Source organism: Temnothorax curvispinosus, unplaced genomic scaffold (genome assembly GCF_003070985.1).
Source record: "Temnothorax curvispinosus isolate PA1 unplaced genomic scaffold, ASM307098v1 QBEX01008992.1, whole genome shotgun sequence".
NCBI lineage: Eukaryota > Metazoa > Arthropoda > Insecta > Hymenoptera > Formicidae > Temnothorax > Temnothorax curvispinosus.
Genome location: NW_020218772.1, coordinates 73,746 through 91,811, shown reverse-complemented (window position 1 = coordinate 91,811; position 18,066 = coordinate 73,746). Strand labels below are relative to the sequence as shown.

The following is an 18,066-nucleotide window of genomic DNA, read 5'->3' as shown; positions in this document are numbered from 1 at the left end:
TCGACAACGCAGCGTAAACATTGCTGGACGTTGCCGTTGTATAATTAAACCTTCCGTAGACTTTAATTCCGTGAATCCAATCACAATAAGTTAAAAAATATCAGTAATCAAAATATCATGTTGTGGCAATATCAGTAATAAGAATAGTACTGATCATATTCTAGATTCACGCGTGCGCAAATGTGACCGTGCGTGCGTAATACGCGTGTGTGTGTGTCAATTTTTATCTATCTCAAGTATATATATATCATAACGTGATATCTCTCCACGAATTTTATATGAGCCAAAGAAATTGATAAAGGAGATTTCTAAAAATCGATCGAACAAAAATTCATGCTCTGTGCCGACAATGACTAATCGCACTCCATTATTCTTATTAACTATTTTCGTCGCTTTAAGTCTGACATTTGCGTATGATAACGCCGACACGGATGAAAATGAAAATTCGCACGATGTTTCCGCGCGGTATCGACTACCCAAGAAAATCGTTCCCATATCCTACGATCTATCGATCTACACGCACCCCACTGACGCGGATTACAATGGCCACGTACGGATTATCCTGCGAGTGCTCAAAAAAACAAATTTTATCGTGCTGCACACGGATACATTAAACGTACAAGCAAATGCATCTTTAGCGGATAGATCGGGTCAGCTGATTCGAATTTTGCGTTACATTCACGATGAAGAAACACAAATGCTTACGATTAAACTCGAGCGCGCACTAGACCCGGCAAAATACACGTTAGAAGTATCCTTCAAAGGACACATCGCAAATGACGTATTCGGCTTTTACGCAAGTCTGTACGAAGTTGATGGAAAACTGAGGTAATATTCTGAGAGAGGACTGTTACATATGACGTATTTTAGAGCTGCTACACGCTAAGTAGTTCGGAATAAAATCCGAACGGGACGAGAAGTTTGCGCAAAGATATATGAAGAGCTCCATGAAACGCTCCATTAGGATTCCTTTAAAACTATAATAATTATTAGCACGATATTTATCTCGCGTTATTTATAACAATTAATTTATATCAACTTTTATAAGATAACTTTATAAATGTCTTATTTATTGTGTATATTCAATTTCCCATGTTTTAATTATAGCTTGTTGCTCAATAGAAAGTGGCAAAGCAATTATTTATAGATATTTGTTTATGACAATAAGAACAAATTTTGACATTTATTCTAATTTTTTTTACTGCCGTTCGTATTTTTTAGACGAATAGGCGTAACTCAATTTTCACCCACATACGCACGTCGCGCATTTCCTTGCATGGACGAGCCGTATTTAAAAGCGGAATTCCAATTGCATATAGGCCATCATAAGGATCAAAAGGCGACGAGTAATACTCCAGTGGAATCTGTACGAATAGAGTTAGTATACATATAATTTTTCGAATCTTATCAAACTAAAAAATATGCTCAGGAAAAAATTGTGTGTTAAATTTAACACGTTTTACATGTCCCAATTTAGCTACTCTAATTTTTATGTTAATTTAACAAAAGGCAAATATGTATATAAATAACACAAATATGTGAAAAATTAACACAAAATTATAACACATGGACGCTATCTGAAAGCAAAGTTTATGTTAAATTTAATTAAAATAAAATGTTATTCTTTCTTTTTTTTCTTGCAAATAATAGAAGACAGCAATATATTTTTCTAATACATAAGAAAATGTCGATTTAACAGATGGAAACTCTCGTAGAGAGGAAAGTAACACAACTTAGGTGTTTATTTTAATTAACATATAAATGTGTTATTTTAACTCTTAGAAACGTTGAATATTAGCTTAACGCAGAACAGTGAAAGTAACATAATGACAAACTGTTACATTAACACGAATGTATGTAAAAAATTTAACACAAAAATTTCTATACGGATAGAACTCAAATAAATGTGTCTAAATACAAATGTTATTTACTGTGTGTGCAAAGATACATGAAAAATAGGAAAAAAAATCGGGCTGTCTCGCTATCGCAATAATTGCAAAAAATTATACAGAAATGGTACCTACCGCGTGACCACATTCCGTCGCACGCCGCGAATCTCCACATACTTGGTAGGATGGACGGTGCACAATTTTGTCCCGGAACGATCGAGAATTTCGGAGGACTTCAAGATGTGGACGAGAGACTCCATGAAGTTTCGCGGATCGATGGCCTTGAATCGCGGCCAGGCGGTTTACGCGGCGCTGCAGACGTGGTTATCGGTGAAGAGCCCGCTCGTCAAGGTCGATCAATTCGCAATACCGGATTTCACTTTCAACGCGATGGAGAATTGGGGCCTCGTCACTTACAGGGAATCCGTGGTGCTGCACGAGGACGGGACCCCGACGAGAAAAGCGGTGAACGGACTGTCGACGATGGCGCACGAGTACGCGCACAGTTGGTTCGGCAATCTGGTGACACCCGAATTCTGGGACGTCGTCTGGCTGAAAGAGGGCTTCGCCACGTATTTCCAATACTTCGGCGTGTCCTTAGCGGAGCCGGATCTGAGAATGATGAATGTATTCGTAGTAGATTGCCTGCAGCCGGCCCTGCTCGCAGATTCCGACAATCATACGCGCACGTTGAACGGTCGAGAAGTTGGAAGCCGTGACAGCGTTAGGGCTACGTTGGATTTTGTCTCTTATAAAAAAGGTATATGCTACAGAACATGCGTGATCATTTATTTTCGTGAACTTGATGGCATTTACATTGAAAATATTTTCACTAATTGTAAAATTTCAAACAGAATAAAATGAGGAGAGGTAGGAATTTTGCCAGATATAGTTTCTGAACAGTTTCTGAATCTGTGATTCGTATTCGATCACCTTCGATCATTCAGTTATATGTACAGTTGTGCGTCATCTGTTCCTTACGCAATCCGTTGATCATATCGCTATATACGTGTAACGATTCCACAAAATAGATAGGGCTATCTTTCGATCATGTGATAATTTTATTTCACCAATGATTTATACTTATTTAAATCATACGCGCAAAAAATTAATTATTGGCGGCCGGATGTAATTTTTAATATCTTTATCTTTAATATTGTACGTTGCTCTTATTTTTGCATTTTAGCAACTTCGTACGAATTAAAACTTTAATTATCCATGTTCCTCATTTTCAATTTCAATTAAAACAACGATTACACGAAGCCGCAAGAACTTACGTATGCTTATCTACATTATACTAAAAATTAAACACGCACACAGTTAATTATGCTGTTTGAATATAAAATTGTTTTATATTTAAATATACAATTTTTCACATGAATATATTAATTTTAACATGTTCCGTGCCGGACTAATTTTACGTGATTTATTCTCTACGCCGCGTAGGTTACCGGTGACCCGCGCAGTATATGTTCATTATAGTTGTTAAATAGTGTTCCATAATAATTAGAAAACTAAAAAAATTATTATTATAATGAAAAAAACCTAGTGTACAAAATGCAATGCAAAATACAAAGAAAATATTTTATTAAACATTTATTTAATATTAACATTTAATATGAAAATACTTATTAATAATCAAGAAACCAAAATATTAAACGGCCTGAACAGAAAGTTCAGTTTGGAACATATTAATGAATATCTAATATTAATGCAAATGTATGATATTGTATACAAGATATTTTCTTTTTATTTTATATATATTTAACTTTTTAATCTTTTATTATCTAAAATTGTATAATAATATATAATATTTTTAAATATGTTTCAGACGCCAAATTTATAATGATCAACTGTATTAAAAAAAAATAGAGAAAATTGATAAAGTTATAAACTGATTATACACTAAGTTTTTACTAAAATTTATAAAAAGATATTTATAAACATAGAATTAATCATAATTTCGCTTCTGAAAGAACATATAGCGCACAAAACATAATAAAAATAGATTGTAATATTGTCAAATTGTTATATTGTTTTCAGGTGCATCCATAATTCGCATGATCAATCATACCATCGGAAGCACAGCATTCCAGTTAGGATTACAAAATTACTTGCGCGAGATGTAGGTGTCTGTATTACAAAAATGTTTCTAAATTTTTATCGCTGATTTTTTAACGTAAACGCACAATCGTGATCCATGCAATTATTTTATTTTTTCAAAGTGATAACAACAACTCTCTTTTGCTTTTTGTCGTTAACATTGTTCTCATTGCAAAAATTTTATTATTAGGTCGTATCAAGCAGCCACTCCATTCGACTTGTATCGACACTTGCAGGCCGCATTAAATAGATCAGGACAATTGTACAAGCAAGTACCTATAAAAGACTTCGTAGAATCTTGGGCAAACCAGCCGGGATATCCTTTAGTGACCATTACGCGAAACTATACGACGAAGACTCTCTTCGCCTCGCAAGAACGATTTTACTTGAACCGCCGAGCGGCGCAAACAGATCTCGAAAAGTCGGGTTGGTGGATACCGTTAACCTTCGTTACCGAAAAATCGAATTTTACATTCGATCGAACTACTACGACTGTCTGGTTGAAGCCACAAGACAAAAGCACGATAATCGGTTCCGCCGAGCCAAACTTCTGGGTGATTTTCAATAATCAGCAAGTCGGATATTACAGAGTCAATTATGACGAGGATAACTGGAAAATGCTTATCCGCTACTTGAAGTCGAACAATTTCAAAAACATACACGTAATAAACAGGGCCGCGCTTCTAGATGACTCTTTTAATTTAGCTAGAGCCGGTTATGTGAATTATTCCGTTCCATTTGATCTCGCGCGATATCTCAGGCGTGAAACCGAATACGAACCGTGGGTCGCTGCGGTAAATAATTTCAATTTCCTCAATCATATTTTAGCCTGTTCACCGCGAGTACAACGGCTCTTTCAGGTAAGCGATTATTTTCTAATATGAACAACAAATTAACTCCAAAATTTAATTTATTAAAAAATTATTTAAAAAGTAGGTCACAAAATTTCATTTATATTATGTAACGAAATTAACAAATGCTCTTTATTTTAAATGCTTATGTCTATTTCATCTTTTTTACAGTTTTACAAGAAATAATAAGAATACAGTATCAAATATTAACATTAACACATAAGTTTATTCTTTGTTTTCTTATTTAATTAAAATTTTAATTATTGTTGCACTCTATTAAAGATACTTTTTTATCATTACAAACTATTAACTGCAAAATCTAATGATAGTTTTTTTATTTCTTGATGTTCTTTAATAATGCTTCGATGTAATTTGCAGAATTACGCAAATCGCTTACTTCGACCGATATCCGGTCTATTAAACTTTATGGAAAGTCCCGTCGATAGTTCGATAACAAAGCTGCATCAGGAATTGATCTTATCTGCCGCATGCTCGGTCAACAATGACCGCTGCTTAAGAACATCGAAAACTCTATTTAATTTTTGGATTTTCTCTGAGAATAGGTATGGTTGGTTACCGGCAAAATTTCTGGTTCATTCAACCAATACGGTTGTATACGTACACACACATTTGCAATATTAATATTTTTAACTAAAACTTAAATAAATCCAAATACTGAAATTAAAGCATATACAGATAATATGATTCTTGTCAACTCATCCATCGTTTCTAATATTTTATCTCTTGATAGGTATTTTCGCGTGAAGTACATTTTATCTTCGAGAAAGATAATTAATTGATTAACACACAATATACATTTTAATAGTAGTATATTTTATGCAGCACAATACCAGCAGATTTCAAGAGTTTCATGTACTGCGTGGGCATTCGCTCAGGTGATGATAATGATTGGCACACAGTTTGGAACCGGTTTCTGCGCACTGACTTACACGCAGAACAGGAGCTCTTACTGAATGCACTCGGATGTACTAAAACTCCTCATTTAATTGACAGGTGGATTCCAAGAATCGAATCACGTAGATAAACGTTTAAGATCAGATACTGAAATTTATCGAGTTTCAGATATCTCAATACGTCCGTAACATATGGATTCAAACTTCGCAAACAATACAGAATGACAATAGTTAATGCTGTTCTAAACGGCAATCCCGAAAACGTTATTTATGCCATCGACTTTATTCGCAATAATTTGCGTACAATTATTAAATCGTACGTATCATGCATTATTTTCTCTAATTTGTAATTCATATTTTTTATTATATAACTTCACATGTTATTTTCTTTATTAAATAACAAACAAGTTGTCTCAAAAACAATTGTCATCTGAGAACCAAGATAGTATTGTTTATTACATTATTTTGTTGAAATGGCAAATATTTGATTGTGTACTATTTTTATCGGAAAAGTTTTCTCGGAAAATAGATTTTTGTGAAAAAATATTAAATTTGATTAAAACCTTTTATTTTAATTTTTGTTAGTTAGTAAATACCACCAAAGAGAAATATAATGAAATAGTTTATTTATTTGCAATATTAATTCTCGTATTTACAAAACAAATCTTGCAATACCGTCAATATTCTATCTTTATTTTTACAGAAGAGGAATAGATTTTTTAACGAAAATGCTTACAGCTATAGGCGATAAAGTTATTACGGAAAACCAATTAAACAAGGTATTAATTCATATACAAATTATTTAATTTAATATGTCAATTATTTTTCTTATATTCTAATGATATTCAAAATGATTTACTATTATATTAAATCAGTAAAATGTTTATAATGTTATAGCTTCGCTTATTTGTTGACGAGAACATTAAGGACCTAGGATCAGCATTGAATTCAGCAAAGAAAGCCATTGCCGTGTCTACTGCATCACTAGCATGGATCAATAAATTTTTACCTGAAATCGAAAAATCAGTGTTATTTGGTTAGTTATTTAAAGATGTATTATAACATATACATATATATGTATATAATGTGTTATATATAATAATATATTATGTAACTAATAGAATATATCTCAATATAAATGTACATTGTATCTGTAATCAAATCTACACATACAAATAAACCAAATAAAGGGTTATGAAAAAATTATGATACTCTGTACCTCAACTTTGCTTCCTCAACTTTGAACAAAATTTACTTTATAAAATATATTATTTATGGAAAGTCTAATTAATTATTATTTTAATATCAATTTCCTGAGTAATATAAAAAATATTAGTTTAGACTACAATTATATTAAGATTTATCAGACAAGTTATTCTCGTTAAATTATTTTCTTTCTTGTGTGAAAATTGACGAAATTTATATAAATAATTATATAAACATTTGATAAATCTTTTGTTTTTATTTGATCATGACAATTTCATCATAACAATCATCTTTGATATTGATTTATTCGTTACATACATTCGTTTGAGTTTTCCACAACATATTTTATAATTAAATCAAACTTTAGATAGAGATAATTTTTTCTACACAACATATATTTGCATGAAAACACGGAAGTAAAGAACTTTTAATATGTTGTTTTCTAAATGAAAATAGGGATAGATATGTATTTTTGTCTCAGGTTCTGATATTATAAAACTTCTCTAAAGTTTTATTTGACGATATAATCGTTTTCATATTAAAGCGTAGTAATTCACCATTTTACAGAATTTTGGCATCAGTTTTTTATATCAAATCTTCTATACATGATAAAAGACTTTATTCACTAGTGTGTAAAAGCATAAAATGTTGAAACATTAGATTTTACTGACAACTATAAGTTAGCAACAGTTTTTTATATAAAATGTTTTGTACAAAGAGAAAAGAATTTATTCACTAGTGTGTAAAAGCATAAAATGTTGAAACATTAGATTTAATTGATAACAGGGGCGCGTGTACTTGTCGCCATTTTTTATCTCTTTAATCTTCTATTACGGGAAGATTTTACGCGAACAGAACATGTTGCGTGAAGAATCGAGCGTATGAATAATAGTCACGATAGCGCGTGTACAGAGAGAGCTTTGTAATTAATTCTGAAAAATGGTTTTTTTTTTAACATTACTTTGTTATATATAGTTAAATTCATAAAAAGATAATCTTTAATTTGGTGGTTAAAAATTTCAAAATATGTCAAAAATAAATATTTAGTGTGGTGAGGGTACTTTAAAAAATTTTAAATTTAAAAAAGTACTTATGTTATCGTTTTAAAATATTCTTCAAACCATTCAATTTTTATTAAACACATTTTATTTATAGTTTCGGAGATATTTACCCCCAAAAAAATTTAATTTTAAAAAAGTATTTCACTCCCTAAACATGCGATTGGGCATATAAAGAAAATAAGTGTCCCTTATTTTTATCTAGAAAATAATATTAGAAGCTCATCAAAGCTCATCATCAAAGAGAGACACTTCCGCGTGTGTTTTCTTACTATAACTGTATTCTTACATTTACATTTATGTTTTATTAACGCTATAAAAAGTTGCATACCTAACATATTACGTTAAAATTAAACGGGTTTTTACGTATCTATATTATAACCCTTGTATGCTTTGCAGACGATATCCTAAATGGATCAATCAGTTTTTATCTCTGTCTGCGTAAATATAGCGAGATAATAGAAAAAAAAGGTTAACATAAAATCTTACTTTATAAAGATATATATTTTTATGTACAAAAACTGAAGAGTATTATATTATAATATATTATATATTATTGTTAAGTATTTAATTAATAAATTATTTTGTATACGTATGTATTTATTATTTGAATTAATAATAAATGTATAATTTTACTTAAAAAATTATTGCTGAATCAACAAGAAAAAAATTTTACAATAGAATAAACTTTGACCTTGACTAATACTGACCGACTATAATTAGAACTTACATTTTAACTTTGGCAACAGGAAAATGATCGCAGAAAGTGAAGAAAATATGGTAAGTATACGAATACATACACCTTTTTTCAGGCAAAAAGTTAAAATTACAATTTTTTGAAGCCATATTCAATCTAGGGCCGTTACAAATCATTTCAATTTTTAATTAACCAAAAATAGTTTGCTTGTTGTATCGATATTGCAGGAGTGCATTTAAAATATGATACAGCAATTTTTATCATAATCTTACATTGAATTACTTTTTAAAAATAAAATTAGCCTTATCTTCGGTATAATATTTCCTTAAAATTAATACGTAATAATTGTTGCATTTAAACATCAAAAAGGAAAATAAAAAATATACATTAAAGAATTTATATACATGTTTTTAGATTAACATGTAAATAGCTTCGCTTAAAGAGAAGTGATTCGTAATACGAAAGTAAAAATTTCTATAGTAGCGTTACAAATTCATCTCTTTATAAATCGATGTAGCATATTGCTTAAGCAGTACCATTCGATACGTTCTGAAAGATATGATAAAAAAGTTAGATCTCTGACATGATATCTTTGACCGGGCTTGCCATTGATTGGTCGGATAACATTGTATTTTAGTTATCAGCGTTATCAGCGGTGTCGGCGTTAAAACTGTCCCGGAAATTTTGCGAGTCGCGTTCGAGATGGTCCACTTACTCTTTTACCTCGAAAAGTATAATACCTTTTGCTCTAAGAGAACCTGGCGATAAGATTAAAAGTGGCAACGACATTTTTTTAACGACGACACGTCCTACCGTCACGGCCTTATAAGGCCCGAAACTTTGACCAGGCAGTCTTTCAACAAATCTCGCCTCTGCGGGGACGAGGAATCGACCCGCACGGCTCTCCATCTTTAATTAGCTTTAAGGTATGTCATTAATCATCATCGATTGCACCTCTCTTGTGAAACAATTAGTTATTTTAAATAAAAATAATATTTTTGTTAATAAAAGTTTATGATGCAAGCATATCTTTATCGAGAAACTTTATAATATTTTGTACAGTAACATTCAATATATAAAAAAAATTTATAAAATTTGATATAATTTCTTTCCTCTAGCATTTATACTTTTCTTTTATTATTGTCAAATTCTTACTTTAAACAAAACAAAAATAAATATTAAATTATTTTTTCTTAAATTATTTATGGAGAAATATCTGATGCATTTTATCATTATTCGATTGTATCTTAATTATATTACTTTCTTGTATTACGTACTCTCTTAGAAGCAGATTGGATCTATGTTATCACAAAATTTTTCCGCTTACATAGGTCCGATGTTAACGATGAAGTCCTTCCTGCCATTGATACTTGTTATAGCGGCTTGCTGGGCAAGCGATCCTATTTTCGATGACGTGCCTCCTGAACTCATTCAAGAAGTTTCAGGCAACTATAGATTACCAGGCGATGTCGTACCTACCAATTATGAGATCACATTGGAGCCGATTTTTGAGTCACCCAAAAATAATTTTAGTTTCAATGGAAAGTCTGTAATCACTCTCGAAATTAAAAATGCTACAAGTACCATAAAGTTCCATGCCAAAGAACTTGAATTCGTTGAGGAGGATGCTATTTTAACATATGAAGAGACCGACGAAAAAAGCAAAAAAAAAGTAACCAAAACAGCGAAACCAGAATTTTCTGATGATCCGCAAAAGGACTTTGTGATACTAACTTTTAAAGATAAAATTGAAACACAAGAAAATGCAAAACTATCTTTGAATTATACTGGGATATTAAATGATGACTTACGTGGATTCTACAGAAGTTCTTACCAGAATAAGGACGGAAAAAAGACGTAAGACAACAATTAAATTTCTATTTTAATTTTCGCTAAAAATTGTTAAATTTATTTTTATATTAATAAGAATTTGTTGTGCACTAAATAATTAAGAAACAACTTAAGTCTAAAACTTTTATATTGTACATATATATTGTATATTATGTAAGCTTTATATCGACAACTTAAAATTATTTAAAATCTTTCTTATTCTGTATTACAGTTTAAATGATTGAATCAAGCTTGTTAAAAAAGAAAGTTAACCTTAATTATAAATTCACGTAATACGGGAATTTTTCCAGTTTTTTAATTACAAGAATTGTTTTTTTCTCTTTGTAATTTTTTTTCAAAATTTTTTATTATAAGAATCGAATAATTAATTCTCTTTTTAGATAAAATGGATAATGTGGAATTTTTTAAATAATGTTGAATTTTTTACTGACAAATCAATATCAAGATAAATAATTTCTTTGAAAACAAGCAATGCTATTTGTTAACAACCAAATGCAAGAAATGGAAAATTGTTCGAAATGTTACAATTATTTATATGTTACAGGTGGCTTGCAACAACTCAGTTTGAACCAGTAGGCGCGAGACAGGCTTTCCCATGCTGGGACGAACCGGAATTAAAAGCAACTTTTAATATTGCTATTAAAGTCCCTCAGGGTTACAAAGCAGTTTCAAATATGCGCGTAAAGTCTGATAAAGACGGACTAACAGTTTTCAATCCGACGCCAATAATGTCCACTTACCTCGTAGCTTTTGTAGTCTCGGATTTCAAGACTAAGGAGAACAAAGACAAAACTTTTGGCGTTTTGGCGAAACCTACGGTAGAAGACAGCGCGAAGGAATTCGCATTTGATTATGGATTGCAAACGTTGGAGGAACTGAAGAGTTACACCGGCATCGATTATTACGGAAAAACAGGACAAAGCATGCAAAAGATGGATCAAATTGCCATTCCAGACTTTGCGGCTGGTGCTATGGAAAATTGGGGTCTTGTGACGTACAGGTAATGTCGGTCAAAGATCGTTGATCGGAGAACGAATAAGTTGTCTCAAAATACTTGCAATTTTAAACAGTTTTATTGATTAAAATTACTTACAAGTAATCAATTTTATATGGAATGTAAAAACTTTTGCCTTGCACAATCTTTATGCGTCTGCAAAACAATTAACGTGACTATTATATTTCTTTAAGTATTGATTTTAATTTATATAAGCCACAAATATTAAAATAATTATTATAAACGCGACAATGTTATTAGTTCATCAAGAAATAACATATTATTTATTTTTCAGAGAACCTCGACTTCTCTACGTAGTGAATAAAACAACCACGGCAGACAAGCAGGCTATAGGGACGGTAATAGCTCACGAGTTCGCTCATCAATGGTTCGGTAATTTAGTTACTTGCAAATGGTGGAATTCTATCTGGCTAAACGAAGGATTCGCTACCTTCTTCCAATATTACATTTCTGATAAAGTTATTCCAAAATTGGTAAGTACATAAAATACCAAATATTTTTGATTTCGAAAGTTATAATAATAAGAATGTGTTCTGTGCACTAAAGAATTAAGAAATAGCTATTATGTATAAATTTAAGTTAGTAAAGAACACGATTTACAATTAACATTGTAATTAATCATACTGCATTAAAATTGTATATAGAATCCTGATATTCTTAAAGAATTTACATGATAAAACTTGTGGTATATCACTTATCGTAATTAAAATTACCAGCCGAACTAAATTGCAGGATGAGGATGACGATTGGCGTCTTATGGAACAATTCGTTATTAAAAATTTGCAAGCATCCTCGTTCGTTGTTGATGCAACTAGTAAAACTCGTCCATTGAATCCTGTTGAAACCAGTATACAAACTCCCGTCCAAATTAAAAGCTTGTTTGACGACATTGCCTACAAAAAAGGTACATTAATCCTTTCTTTTGTATGATAACGCAATAAAAATGACATCATTACTCTACAATCATTACTCTAATTTATATTATTCATCTTTGCAGGCGCTTCTATTCTTAATATGATGAACGGATTTTTGACGGAAAAAGTCTTCCAGGAAGGACTTAAAGAATATCTAAAGAAACAGTGAGTTTATTATTATCATATTTAAAGATTCATATTTATAAAAGTAAGGAAAGCGTTTTCTTAAACATTTATATTATATAAACATTAAACGATGTTTATACTTAATAAACACACGAATTCACCACTTTAATCTTATTATCTTTTGTAAGACATTTTTAAACGCCTCACAAAATCTTTATATCAGCTATTGTATTAATATTAATATTCACTTAAAATTAATGTAACTAATATTAAAAAAAAAAATTATCAAATAGGATTGACTATCATTATATACTTATAATAACAAAACTATATATGTATAAGTTTTAAAAGTTAATTTTTTTTTAATTTTTACTTGTGACCATTACTGGAAGTAATTGCAGTTGTGTGGAACATTTAAAAAAATATAGTCGATAAGATAATAAGACAATCATAACTTTTCGATTTTAGCAAGAGCGAGGCCGTTACTTCTGATGATCTCTTCAACTCTATCCAAAATTCCGATAAGAAGAAACTGGCAGATTATTTGCCGAAAGGTGTTACACTTAAAGAAGTTATGGACAACTGGGTAAACAAACCTGGATATCCTGTTGTCACCGTCACATGGAACGCGACATCAGAACAATTTGATGTAACACAGGAACGATTTTTCTTATTGAAATCACCGAAAGAAGATGAGACTCAGTGGTATGTACCCATCAATTTTGTAACGGAAGAGGATCCGGAAGAAGTGCTGCCCGCGGATAGAAAATCTCGCTGGTTGACCGAAAAAGTTATGTCAATCGAAAACTTGAACAAGACGAAATGGATACTTTTTAATAAGGATCAAACAGGTATGTGGTGATCATCGCTATCTTTTATTCATTGTTGACGATATTTGTGCATCTATCAATCGACTTGATATTTTTTTAATACTAACGTTACGTGTAAATTCTTTATAAGTGACAGAGCACATTGAAGACTTATTTCTATAATGAAAGTAGTTTATGTCTTGCTTTTTGAAATAGACTTTTGTATTTTATCATAAAATATTCTCTTCCGTAAATCTTTTATGTAACAAAATTATGTCTTGTACACAGTAATGTAAAACAAATAATATGATTTATTTAATTTACATTTTAATTATTTTATCATATTAATTAATTTATATTAGTGACTTATGCTTGTTTCATAATCATGATTAAGTATACAGAAGCAAATTTATCGCAAAGACAATGATTAAAAATTGAGTAGAACTCAAGATTACTAAACAATATTATTTTACAGGATATTATCGTGTAAATTATGACAACGAAAACTGGGTGCGTTTATCGGAGTACTTATTAACGCTTGATTACAAAAATATAAGCGCGACTAACCGCGCTCAACTGATCGACGACGCATTAAATCTCGCGCGAGCAGGACGCTTGAAGTATACGACTGCATTGAATATTACGTCGTATCTGTCAAACGAGATTGATTATATTCCATGGTATGCCGCTGCCAGAGCACTCAATTATTTGGACAGCGTATTACTAGGCGGGAAGAACTACACGGCATATCAGGTAAGCTAAATAAGAAGAAATATACGCGATATTGCAGATGTACGCTGTTAAAGTAGTGTCAAATTATACTCAATTTGAGTCATTTTTAAACATTCCTATAAGTTGAAGTGAACCAATAGAGTTAATACTGTTTTGTGTTAAAATAATAAATTTCGACACACACACGGTAGTTAAAAATAACAAAATGTTATTTAATTTAAGGTATTGCTTTAAATTTCATCCTTTAATATTTAACAGTGTATGTTTTAATAGCAAAAAAAAAAGGAAAAACGTTTGCGAGTGTCGTTCTAACCATTCTAATGCATCACTGAATTTCAGATATATGTCGCTAGTAAGACAGCAAATTTTGTAAAGGAAGCCAACTACGAAAATCCAGAAAATGGTACGCATGTAGATAAACTTGCCAAAGTGTTGGCATTAAACACGGCTTGTAGATATGAATTGGAAGACTGCAAAAAGTTCGTTAATGAGAGGCTCGCAAAATGGTTGGAACAGAACCCTAAGGACAATAAACAGATGTAAGTCCGAAAAATTTACAGTTTCGTGAAACCGCAACTATACGATCACATTATATACCTGCTGCAAATAACAATAAGATTTCTGCTTAGATCATTTATCGTACAATTTATGAGATATATGTTGTAAAACAACGATGCAAATACAATGTATGTTTTATTTTCTGGAATCATTTTTAAAAAATATGTGAAGTTAAAAATTCTCTGCATTACAAAACGGAATACGTGTCTTGTTAACATCATGCGTATCTAATCTATAAAAATTGCGACTGCGTGCTTTCAGCCTGGTGCCGGACCTGAGGAGTGGAATTCTTTGCGCCGGGCTGCGAAACGCAGAAGTAGATACATGGAACAAGGCTCTAGAAAAGTACAAGACCATCCAAGACAAGGATGAGAAGGCGGACGTTCTGGCCGGTCTTGGTTGCGCCAAGTCCAAAGAAATTGCCAATAGATTCCTCAAGTCATCTCTTGAGGAGAATTCTGTCGTCGATGTTTTCGCTGCGATGAATTCGGTATGTGCGGGTAACCCCGAATCTTTCGACGTCCTCATAGAATTCATCAATACTTATATCGAAGATATCCAAAAGGCGTAAGTTGTTTTTCACTGCTTACTTTGATAACGCACGATACGTCGTGAATAAATTGATAATATAACGATTTCTTTACAGAGATAAGAAAGATAACTCGCGGCTCATTAGTCTCCTTAATAAACTTTCTAGCAGAATCGTATCAGCTAAGCAATTTACAGAGGTAACGTATTAATTTCTCTCTAATTTGATCTATCATGCTTTTATAAAATAAATAAGAAAATTAAGCATTTATTGAAAGACATACTCCTTCAGATTTAACATTTATATCGCACATATCATATATACGCAGCATAAATTAATTTTTATTATAAATAATTTCAGCAATATAATTTAATTAATATCTATCCATTGAAAATTAACATTGGGTAGTTAATATCCTCAGTTTTACACTGTCTCAAATTTAAACACTTTTTTTAAACAGCTACGTGCCATATGTGGATACGTATCAGGTTGCGATAACGTATCTTTTGTGTAACTCAATTTTAGTAATTAGAACCTATGAGACATTTCATTTCTATCTCGTCCTTGATCACGCTCAGATATCTTATCTCAGAGTGGATTGATTAGACGTTTCACAATTTTGCGAAATATTGCTTCTCCAAAATGTAGTCGATTGTCATCAACATATCATATTGAGGAAATAATTTAATAACATCAATGACTAATATTAACAATCCTAGGAAAAACTGTTAAATAATCGTTTTTGCATTTTTAGTTGTCGATACTCGTACATGGAAAACTGCAGGTGATCGATAAAGTTGAGGGATTAACCGTCGCGATAGAGAATCTTGCTTGGATAAAAAATTATCGGGAAGAAGTTGAGAATTGGATAGAAGAAAATTGTAAAGCATGCCAAAGCATGCCAGACTCTGCCACTTCCATTACGTTGGCGTCGTTGCTTCTGATTGCGTCATTGTTACTCACACGATTCTATTGAAAAGTCAAATTTATCGTCGCGTGTGTAATATCTTTATTTGATCGAGTTAAACTTGATCATATTTTCTCAATGAAATCGATGTCATATATAACACTTTTCCGATTCTTTCAACAATAATTCAATTGTTGAGACATTATCACGTTCGATTTTGTAAGTGAGAAGAATGAAGATGAGATTGCAGAAAGGTCCTGCAGAGGTATTATATATTACTTTCCCAATTTCTCATATTTGAAGTCACAACAAATGCATAATATGGACGCGCATTTGTTGTAATTTATCAGATATCAAAGAGGCTTTTGATAATGCTGATAACCATGTTATCATAATATTTAACAAATTATAGATTAGAGACCGAATATACAGAACCATCCTGTACTGCGAAAACTTAACACCGTATAATTATGCTGGAAAATTATTAAAACGTATAATATAGTTAAATATAATTGTGTGTACGTGGTATGATTGTAAATATACTGATTGCTATTTATACCACTTATATTGTAGCTTATTTAATTTATAATTATTTATGACCGAAATAAAGAAAGAAAAAAACATTTTCCGTCAAATTTTAGCGGAAAGACAATCGAGTTGAGATGTTTACAGAGAGATTATTTTTAATTGTTAAATTATAAAAAGAATTTTTGCAATGTGTTTGATTGATTACTCTAACATGCCTTTTACAACATTGTAATTTGCCTGGTCGCAAAATGTATAATTAATAAAAGATATAATAATTTGTGTTACTACGTATAGTTTGGGAGGGATTAACAAAATGCACGTCGTCAGTGAAAAATGTCTAATTTTTATTATTATGTAAATATTAACAATATTCATAAAAAAACGTTACACGGATTGAACATTCTTAAAATGGTCATAATAATAAACTAAAACTTTGGTGTAAAACTTTGGTTTTTTAAACTACGAGTAATAAAACAGAGATTGTTTAATTTTTATACTTTGATTTATATTCCGTGTATTTAAAATTTTTAATGTGTGACATAACTCATCGTTTCATAATATGAGACATAGGTCAATCGTGTAAATTATTCATGCTGTTAGACACGTTTGAAATAACAATGGATGACCGTCGAACTTCCGATTGTCATGCCGAATACGAGGTTATAAATAGAAGACCAGAGCCATTTCCCTTCATAAGTAGAGGCGCTTTACTATCGAGTAGTAAGACTTTAGCCGCGCGCAACGTTTTGCGACTTGATTTCGGCAATTATATCACAATATATTAGTGGCAGAAAGGTAATATTAATCGTATACACTGACAACAATGAGAAACCGATTGCAACGCGAGAATTATCTCGTCGACATTTCGCCAAGCCCTCGATAAAATTATTACGAATTTAGATTAAAATGTCAATGTATATTCTTGATATAAATAACCGTAACATCACCTACATTCGCGTTTCTAAACACAAGACTTTCAACAATATATTTAATACCGTAATATAGTACATATAACTAAAAATACGAATTTTATTGTATTTGTCAATACCCATCGGATTAAATTTAAAAAACCGTAAAATATCTTAGATATATAGATTAAAAATCATTTCTTTATTTAAAATTTTTTATATAGAAACATTAAAATAACTTTGCATTCTATTCTTTATTTAGAAACTAAGTTGATAGCTGCACAAAATTTATATCGACGATATTTATACAAACCTTCTCCTTAAAAATCAATTTATATTAAAATATTATAGAAGATAAGAAATAAACAAAAAAAATTTAGAATACAATGTAATTGGTCTTTTCCTTTTCTTATGAAATACGGTTTATACAGGTATTTGAAATGAGGGTTGGTATGGGGTTTCTGAAAGTAT

At 31.2% G+C, this 18,066-nt stretch overlaps 2 protein-coding genes across 2 annotated transcripts; both read left to right on the top strand.

Moving 5' to 3' along the window:
- Nucleotides 1-6,904, top strand: LOC112458553 (aminopeptidase N-like). The gene is made up of 10 exons (XM_025022244.1): nucleotides 1-828; nucleotides 1,222-1,377; nucleotides 2,012-2,649; nucleotides 3,933-4,014; nucleotides 4,183-4,852; nucleotides 5,222-5,406; nucleotides 5,687-5,857; nucleotides 5,927-6,073; nucleotides 6,461-6,536; nucleotides 6,655-6,904. Exons 1-10 carry the CDS (start codon nucleotides 350-352, stop codon nucleotides 6,796-6,798), a joined length of 2,748 nt encoding a protein of 915 aa, XP_024878012.1. The 5' UTR covers nucleotides 1-349; the 3' UTR covers nucleotides 6,799-6,904.
- Nucleotides 6,905-9,398: 2,494 nt separating this feature from the next.
- LOC112458549 (aminopeptidase N-like) lies at nucleotides 9,399-16,869 on the top strand. The gene is made up of 12 exons (XM_025022239.1): nucleotides 9,399-9,644; nucleotides 10,050-10,575; nucleotides 11,114-11,569; nucleotides 11,859-12,057; nucleotides 12,317-12,488; nucleotides 12,582-12,663; nucleotides 13,093-13,475; nucleotides 13,909-14,186; nucleotides 14,505-14,704; nucleotides 14,985-15,290; nucleotides 15,370-15,451; nucleotides 16,007-16,869. Exons 2-12 carry the CDS (start codon nucleotides 10,055-10,057, stop codon nucleotides 16,226-16,228), a joined length of 2,901 nt encoding a protein of 966 aa, XP_024878007.1. The 5' UTR covers nucleotides 9,399-9,644; nucleotides 10,050-10,054; the 3' UTR covers nucleotides 16,229-16,869.
- Nucleotides 16,870-18,066: the final 1,197 nt, after the last annotated feature.